This window comes from Acyrthosiphon pisum, chromosome A1, assembly GCF_005508785.2.
Source record: "Acyrthosiphon pisum isolate AL4f chromosome A1, pea_aphid_22Mar2018_4r6ur, whole genome shotgun sequence".
Classification (NCBI taxonomy): domain Eukaryota; kingdom Metazoa; phylum Arthropoda; class Insecta; order Hemiptera; family Aphididae; genus Acyrthosiphon; species Acyrthosiphon pisum.
In genome coordinates this window covers 77691830-77701304 of record NC_042494.1, presented here as the reverse complement: position 1 = coordinate 77701304, position 9475 = coordinate 77691830, and the positions used below count along the sequence as shown (strand labels likewise).

The 9475-nt window shown below is 29.7% G+C and overlaps 1 protein-coding gene across 1 annotated transcript; it reads right to left on the bottom strand.

Moving 5' to 3' along the window:
- Positions 1 to 3927: 3927 nt before the first annotated feature.
- On the bottom strand, positions 3928 to 6766 carry LOC103309088. Its single transcript, XM_008183679.1, has 2 exons — positions 6718 to 6766; positions 3928 to 4430 (listed from the first exon to the last, which is right to left on the bottom strand). The coding sequence occupies exons 1-2, from the start codon at positions 6764 to 6766 to the stop codon at positions 3928 to 3930; spliced, it is 552 nt and encodes a 183-aa protein (XP_008181901.1).
- Between the last annotated feature and the right edge of the window lie 2709 nt (positions 6767 to 9475).

Sequence of the window (9475 nt, the reverse complement as noted above, 5' to 3'; positions counted from 1 at the left end):
CATAAAGATAGATACTGGCCATAATAGTAGGAGCATCTTTTCAGTTCATTCTGTGATATTTAGATAATATATGGTGTTGGAAGCTTATATTTTTTAAGTTATATTTGTAAATGAATTGTAAAAGTGTATATCCTTGGCGTTGTTCCAAACTGACATCCATATATTGTATTATTTCATTCACCAAGGAAATTGGAACCGGTGATTTGTCCATCATACCAGCACCAAAGGAATTTAGATGTGTTTTAATACAAACGTACCGAGTGCTTACATAAAACGATGAAAATTCTGAAATCAGAATTTAATTTGTCGTAATAGGTCTGCTGAATATCGATTTTTGATTTCTTTTTTATTATACATTCTTTAGAATTTATAGGGGGATAATATAAAAAATTGTGGAACTCGACTTTATGAACAATTAATTAAAATCTGATTTTTAGAATTTTGATCGTTTAATTGGATGCACTAGTACGTTAGAATAAAAACTCGTGAACATGTTTATGATGCACTAATGCTAAAAAAAACTACGGACAATACCTTCCAGTACCACTATAAGCTTGCAGTATATCTGTTAATGTCAAATTAAGACGCTTATTATTTTTGTACTCCTGTTAAATAACTAGTTATTACTCTTTTAGGTATGTGAATAATATGTAGGTTATTTAGTACCCTTATGTTGAATTTGATTGTCGACAACTGTTTATATATGGTATATAATAATTATATTTAATCGTCAAAAGTCGCTGAGTGTGTATAAATTACGTATATTGTTGTCTACAAGCGCGTTTTCAGCCACTTCTCCAGAACTGTTAATTATTCGACTCGTACCGTTTTCGTTAACCAACAATCTGCAGAACTATTCCAACAGCTATGAGTAGGTACATATCCTATATAGAAAATTAGAGTGTAAAATATAGTAAATACGACGCGTTTAAATGTGATTTCCGTGTAAAATAACTGTCAAACTATCCAGATTCACCATAAAATTGTACTACATAGACATGATAGTTATTTTATTACGTATAGTAATCGTATTGTATTTTACACGCTGAGAAGTGACCACACTTAAGCTACGGGATGAGTGGAATAACATAAGCTCCACCAAGGCGTAGCGATTTTTACCACTTTCACGCGGGGGTGGTTTTTCCACTCAAATCAGCCGTTCCACATTCATGGCGCCACGACGCTGTGTTAATTGGCCGGCGCGCCATCTGCGTTTCGCCATAGTACGTCTTGTGCAAGTGAACCGTCGTCGGTATACCGATAACTTCACAACTTTGTCTTGTTTTCATTTCAGTTTTTTCCCTCCTAACGAATTTAGTTAAATGACTATTAAACTGCGACAATACCGTTATAATTATTACAATTTGATATTGAAAACTAACCTGCACTTAAGTAATACGTCCTATACAACGCACATTTTTTTCATTATCTTCATGCGCCCATTATCGTTTAATGAGTTAAAATATGTGTTAACATTTAACAAATGTAAACGGTTTAAAATAAATTACGAACTTTGAATAAAAAAAATTGTATTGCAAAATAATTGAAAAGATTATGCAATTATGCATACTATGATTTCATAGTAAGTATAGATAGTGCTGTTAAGATATTTTACTATTTAGCTTTGAGTATGATGAGTAGTTATATTAACATAAATATACCACGTTAAATTATTTAATTACATTATTTAGCAGAATACTATGAATAGTTGTGAGCAATTTAAATTGTAAATTCTTTGTAAATTTTAAAATGCTTATAAAATTTTCAAAGAATCTATCGAGTGCCCTAGATGATATTTTTACCTTTAAATTTAATAATTTGGAATTTTACTGTAATATTTAAAAAAAAAAACAGCGTAAAGCAAATTCTTCTGAATTTAATAAAGTTAAATTTTCCAAGTTATATATTAGTAAGACGAAGACAACACATCTGGGTATAACGTCTCCTTAAGCTGGTAATTGAGATAATTTACTATAGATTTGGGAATATTAAAAAGAAATAAACCAAGGAGAGATAGTAACTTAAGTTTTAAATACATTTATAAAGAAGATAAGAAGAAAAATTGGTGAATTGATTATTTGATTTAAATTTAAAATTAACTGTGATAAAATAAAAATAAATTCTGAAGTTGAATTTTGGTTTTTTGATGCATATGATTTATTTTTGGTTTCAGAACAAATTTAAAAAAATTAATTTTATTTCCCATTGAAGCCTACTTCTGTCTGCGAATTTGAGGACTAATGTTGCAGAACTATTTTAAACTGATTAATATAATATAATATAATATAATATTAAACACATTATATACGCGTATTTTATAATGATATTATTAAATATTATCATTTTAATTATAAATCATCTAGGTATATAAATGGATCTGTAACTTTTGCTTATTGCACTCTTAAATAATTCTTGAAAATGTATGGTCGGTATATTGGAAAGTTTTATAATTAACATTTATTTAAAGGATACTTCTGTGGCTATAGTAAAAGTTATTCTGTATAAGTATTTTCCAAATGTATATAATGATTTAATTTAAGTCAGGTTCCTTACTTATTTTGCACATATTTTACATAATTTTATATTTGTCATCTTATATTTATTTGTTTAAATATTGAATTTACATTTATTTACATAACACAAATTAGAATATTAAGTAATACTGATTATGTTGTTGGTATGACTAAAAAATATTGGAACACTCTTTTTAGATAGCAAAATATTAAATAAATATAATATTGAAAATGTGCCAAATTATTTAGACAACTGGGCAAGTATTTTATTAGTAGTTATTACTTATATAGGTGGGTATACTCTCAAAATTGTCCGTGTTCAAAATATCCTGTATTCAAAATATCGTCATAACAATAATTATCCTTTATTTAAAATAATACCATTTTTAGATTCTAAATGTAACGACGAATATGTTGATTTTATGATGATGTGTACCAATGATTTTTTGTGTCTATATATTATACACGATGCCTAATATATATTATATATGTATATAGTAGAAAAAATGCTTCGATCTTAAACTTCGAAGGTGATTTCTGATACCAAATTTCTGATTTGTTTTTATTTTATATTATTGAAACTATACAATATGTGAATATATTATAAGTGACCACCCGAGTTTTTGTGACGAATCCTCACCTCACATACATACGTGTTTCCAAAACTAACCTTAGCCTCTCTACAAAATGGTAATGGCCAAAGTTTCCGATGTTTAATTAAATTAAAAAAATATATTATTATTATTATTATTATATAATACTAGTTATTTGTGTTTAAAACAATATAGTTAGGATTTAATATTATTGGTAATTTTTTAAAATAGTTAAAGGCTATTAAATTAAAATATAAATAATTTAATTGTTTTTAAATTAAAATTAAAATCTGATTCTTTTACATTAGTAATCATCTTTACATTAATAATTTATATACCCATCAACACAGCGCCAAATACAGTTATTTTCACTGGATCGGTGTACTTAAGGAATAAAATTATGTTCATACTGTAATATAATATAATGCCTTTTAAGAATTATCAACAATTGGTTTTAATTTAAAGAATATAATTGTAATAATTTACCTGAACTAGTGAGTGTATGATAATTTTTTTTTTTTTTTTTTTTATTCATGGTACAGCTTCAACTGCTAAGGTTATTAGCTTGCAACAGAAAATGAGATATTTAGTTACATAAGAATGTACAATAGTTTCTTAAATTAGTTTTACATATAATTAGTTTTGGTTACATATAGATTTACTAGCTCCTTAAATTAGGTTATACATATCAATTTGTTTTAGAAATGCGATGATTTTGTTGGTGTTGTCATGTGTTGGGTTGAGGGCTTCGAAGATGTTGCCGGGAATTTCAAGTCTTTTCCTGGTGTCTATATGGTTACGACATTGGACGAGAAGGTGCTTTACTGTGAGAGGTTCTCTGCAGGTTTCACATATTGCAGGTTCTTCTCTGCACATAAGATGTCCATGTTATTGGGAGTACGACGCCATTCAGATTCCCATAAACTGGTACAATAGGTGTTGACATTTCTATGGATGTCGATGAGTGAGGAGTACGTGCGTATTTCAGTCAGAGGGTTATTTACTGCTTCACGAGCTGCTTTGTCAGCTTTCTCGTTGCCATCAATTCCGCTGTGGCCAGGTGTCCATATGAACCGTATGTTCTTGTTGGCATTTTCAATGATGTTGCTTATTTTGATTGCTAGGATGCTTGAATGTAAATTATATTTCAGATTGTTTAGAGCGCTGAGCGAATCTGTACAAATGTTAATTGTGGGATCGGGTAGTTGAATGGCTAGGTGGACTCCTTCCAGGAGTGCAATGTATTCCGCCGTATATATACTGTTATGGTCTGGTAATTTGTACGATATGGATTGCTCTCCGTTTATGATAGCGATCGCAACACCTGAGTTTGTTTTTGAAATATATATTTTATTATAATATTGTTAGTTAATCTTTTACCATACGAAAAAGAGAATAATTGTTTTCGTATTATTTCTACCGCGTAATGACATTTTCATATGTATGCGTATACGTATGGACACATTTAAAATGTTTGTAAACTTTCATAATACGCCTACGGTTACTATCGTCATCAATTTAATATTTTTAGAAATTATACCAAAAAAAAAAACACAATCAATATACACATATATAATTAATTCAAAAATTAAAATGTAATTTTTCGCTAATATGTTGTCATGGACTGAAGCTTTCGTTACCAGCACATCCGAGTTGGGTTCCCCAATAGTACTAGGGGCCAATCGTAGGTAGGTACTACACTAGTTGGGTCCCCAACTTTTCAGGTGAGTACTACACTATGCTAACATTTTCCTTTCTATTTTAACAGAGTTTATTTAAAGTTTAAATGAATTTTAAACCAAAGGTGTGCGGTTAAAAATGTTTTTACAGATTATTTTATTAATTTCTTTGTTATTAATAATATAAATTATTAGGATTTTACAAATTGTTATATAATACACTAAGTATAGTATAACAATACCAAGAACATTAATGTCTTATAAATTTTTACCAACAAAAAACTGATTTTTATTATATAATAATAGGTACCAATATTTTGATATTTTTGATATTTTTTCTCGGTAGGTATTTTACCTATTTTTGTATTTTATAATAATTTGTAAAATTCATATAATTTATATTTTTAATGCCAAAGAACCTAAACAAAAATTTCAAATTTTGACCTCCCGAAAATGGAAAACCCCTATAAAAACACAAGAACTACATTTTTATTTATTATGCAGTGTATAATATAATAATTTCATTTATAGATAATAAAATAATATATTAAATTTGTATTTAATATTTATGTTTCCTCTGAGGTATGCGAGCAATCTATCTATTCGCACAATAGGTACTTCCAAGTCCTACTATTTGATCCCTACCTTAGACACCCCAACGTAAATACAACACAACAAACCACAATAATACCATTATATTTATATATATAATAGAGCATTGATCTGTCCCAGAACTTCTTGAACAACCATAATTCAACATGAAAATCACCGATCTCAATAATTTCAGTCAAAGACTATATTAATATACCTATACGATTGCGTTTTCCACTAGGGTTTGTAAAAGTAAACAAATCGTTTGAGTTACAAAATACATGATAATAATCATTAGACGTGTATGGAAATAACTAATATTGTATCCAACATTTTTACTTGTTACAAATTACTGGGTACCTATATTATATTAATTATAGTACCTAACAGCGTAAGTATATATTATTGTTAAAAATATCATAACAAAAACCTCTTTTATAAAAATGGAAGAACACGAATTTACAACATAAGATTATTAAGATTTTAAATATTTTTGAAAACATTATTATTTTCAAGAAAATATCTCATAGTTTTTCTGTTTAATGAATAATCATTTATTTTTTAAATTTAAAAAATATAACACTAAATATTTTTCAACACGTATGTTTGTGTACCGTACCGTATAAACACGATTATCTTTTTAAACATAATTATTTTGGTAAACTCACATGAATTGGTCTCGCGTTAATCAATATCTGATTCGGTATTATATGTGCACCGCATTACTATCACAGATCACGACTTATACAATTTCGGACTACAGAGGCAACATTATTCTGTTGAACAATAAATAATTGCTGCCCTAAACGGTCATATACCGTCACGCTGAAACACCTGAATACTTACCTATATAATAATAGTATATACTCTACACCTAGCATATCCGGTTACCGATGCAAAGGTCAATTGTTTCCGGCGATAGAGGCGTCCAACAGGTCTCAACTCATTGGATATGCAATTTTTGATAATAACGGAAGCGTCTGGAACGTCATGCACCGCAGACCGGTATAGTTATAATGTTTTTCGATCAAATCTATAACATAATTTACCTACGTAGGAGGTATATACACTTGCAGAGCGCTGACAATATTTTATCGTAATAACATTCTCAATCGACAACGGTATTATAATAATAATAATAATTTTACGAACGCCACCGTCATAGAGGAAAATCGGAAATTGTTGTAAAACCACACAAACGTTGATTTACGAGTAGCATATTATTATCAATATAATGGCGGTCGGTATTAACTTTTAAGCCATCAGACCAGTTCCTTACCGCCTTTGAATTTTGAATAAATTGGGTTTAGGTACGTGCACGTGTACATCATATTATTTTACAGGGTGGATCGCCGAGCACGCCCTCACTCCCTTTTTCTTCTTTAATCATGTAGTCAAAAATCTGATTTTTGGTATATTTAAAAATTATACTTAAATATCACAATATCAAAATGTTTTAGATTTGTTGTACTATTTAAAGACTATTATCCTTTGTAATAACATTTCAATAACTGAGAGACTACTCGTATGAATTTTGAATTAGATTTATCAACACTTTCAATAACTTTCTCCGCTATATTATTTACAATATAAAGGGAGGGGGAGGGGGGTTCTAAATCGAAAAAAAAACAGAAGTTTATATCACCGCAGTTCACTGCAGAACACTACTTAAGTAGTTAAAAAAAATTTGAAAACATGACTACCTAAGTATATATCAAACAGAATTTTTATAAATCGATTGAAAAAAATGGGCAGTGGACATGCTTGGTGAATCGCCCTGTATACAATACAATACACAACAATATTATTTCATTATAATATAATATGTATTGCCGCCATTCCGTCTCTAAAATTTGAAGACGTCGTAACTAATAAACTTTTAATTCAGAAGAAAGTTACGCGTTTTTATTGAATTATAATACTTCTATGTCTTTGTCCGTATTTAAATAATAATACGTCGCTCGTTTTTCGTGTTTTTTTGGCTGCATATAATGTAATAACTAGACCACAGATTATATTATACAGCAAAAAAAAAAAAACCCTTATTATAAATATGCAGCATAAAAGACTTAAATATGCATATATTACTATATTATGTTAAAATATGCGCTAAAATTAAAACGAAATTTTTAAAAAAAAATTGTTTACTTTTTTTGTAAACTATTGCGGGTTAATTATCTCTTTTTCAATGAAATATTCACTGTACAAGAAGTACTTTCGACCCGCAAGACCCAAAGTCCTGACACTACGTAATGACTAATGACAGATTCTATAATATAGTGGACATTTCGGCAATTTATTGTTCCCCGTATATGTTTGTGTTCACAATGGTCCTTTCATGAATACTTCTATCACGGCAGAAATGAGTTTGTTTACGCCTACAAAAAATTTCATTCCAAATTTCTTTCACAAAGCGGTGAACAGCATGAGCGAAGCATAAGTTACTTGAATCGAGTTTAAATAGAACATTTTTAGGGCTACTCCAGCTTTGGTGGATCAATAGTGAACGAGACGAATCGAAAATCTCGATAAGATAATATGGGTATTATACAACCGGCGCAATTGAATTGGCTTTTGATACAGGTAGTCAATATTTCACCCTTATATTAAGTATCTTTCAAATCGCTCCCAAGATTTTACTGTTGAATAATATCATATTGGTTACCAAAACGTTACTTATAATTATTTAAGGTTGATGTTATGTCCTAGAGTCGTTTATGTCAGTCATACTATGATAACCAAATAAGTTTATTATGATTCTTACTCTCAAAACATGGTTTACGCTGTATCGCGTTCGTATATTTTAGTATTTTACATCGTTACATTGAGAGTTAAATATATTAATATATTTATTTTTGTACGCAAAATTATTTAATAAATAGGTAAAGTAAAAAAATCTCACAAGGATGGGGAAAAATAAAAACTAAACAATACTAAAAAAATTGAAACTCGGGCAATTTTTAAGCCGAACGACGTTATAATATACATATTACCTACATCAGGGGTGGCAAACCTGCGGCAAGCGTGCCTTTTGCGACACATTTTATGTTGTTAAATGGCACACTAACGTCAAATCAAATTACATAGAGTTTTTAAATGTTTCTAAAATTACGTTTTTCAATATTAATACGATATAACACAACAATTATTATTGTATCAAAAATCAAAATAACATTGATAATGTATTATGTAATATAACATATTATATGGTGCTTGTTTGTTATCACCCTGCCAGCGTATACCCTATAAAATTTATCTCCCCACCACTCTTGTTTGTTATCGCCCCGCCATAAATAAAATATATTAAATAATATGATAAAATAAACAATAAAACAATATTTGAAAAATGTATTGTAATTATAAATTTACAAGGGAGGTCGTTTAAATTTAAAAAAATATGTTACAAACAATTTACAAAGGATGAGGCTAGAACTAAGAAATATCTTTTAATAAAGTTTTAAATGCATCTTGTTTTCAAAGACGTAGATAATTACTCCTTTGATTTCGCTATCGAAGACTGGACCATAAATTGTCCGTATGACTTATCTTTCAAACATCATTAGCCTCAGTTCTTCTGTTACAAAATATATTATTCTTATAGTAATAATAAAAACACTAAAAAAATTGCGAATCCGCACTAATATGACTGCAGCGAGGTCACACTTTTTGTATGACACCCCTCGCGCCGCCGCCCCTGCCGGGATAACTAGATATTATTATTTTACATTAAAATTGAGTTCTCGGTTGTTCAGACCATAATATATTTTACGGTTTCCGACAAATACATTTTATGCGTTACGTCATCATAACCGAATGGCGAATGCAAACTATGGTGGGTGGATGAAAATCAGCCGATTCGCGAGTACCTATTTATACTTGGCATACCTATACCAGATAGGGTATCATCTGAGGTTGATGCAAAGGAGTCAGGGGGGAGGGGTTTGGGGGAAAAATCTGTAATTTCGAATTCGATATTTCCCGACGCAGAACAAGGGACGCTATCACAATTAATAGGACGAGTCACGTTTTCCCGGATTTTCGTTATAGTTGACGCTTAAAAACGGGAAACCACGGCGGTCCACCCTGTAGTCCCTGCGGT

Excerpts from the sequence above, each read along its gene's own strand:
- LOC103309088 (XM_008183679.1), bottom strand. The coding sequence starts at position 6,766 with ATGATTAAAGAAGAAAAAGGGAGTGAGGGCGTGCTCGGCGATCCACCC. Across the intron at positions 4,431-6,717 it reads CGTGCTCGGCGATCCACCCT|GTGTTGCGATCGCTATCATA; the intron begins GTAAAATAATAT and ends AAACAAACTCAG.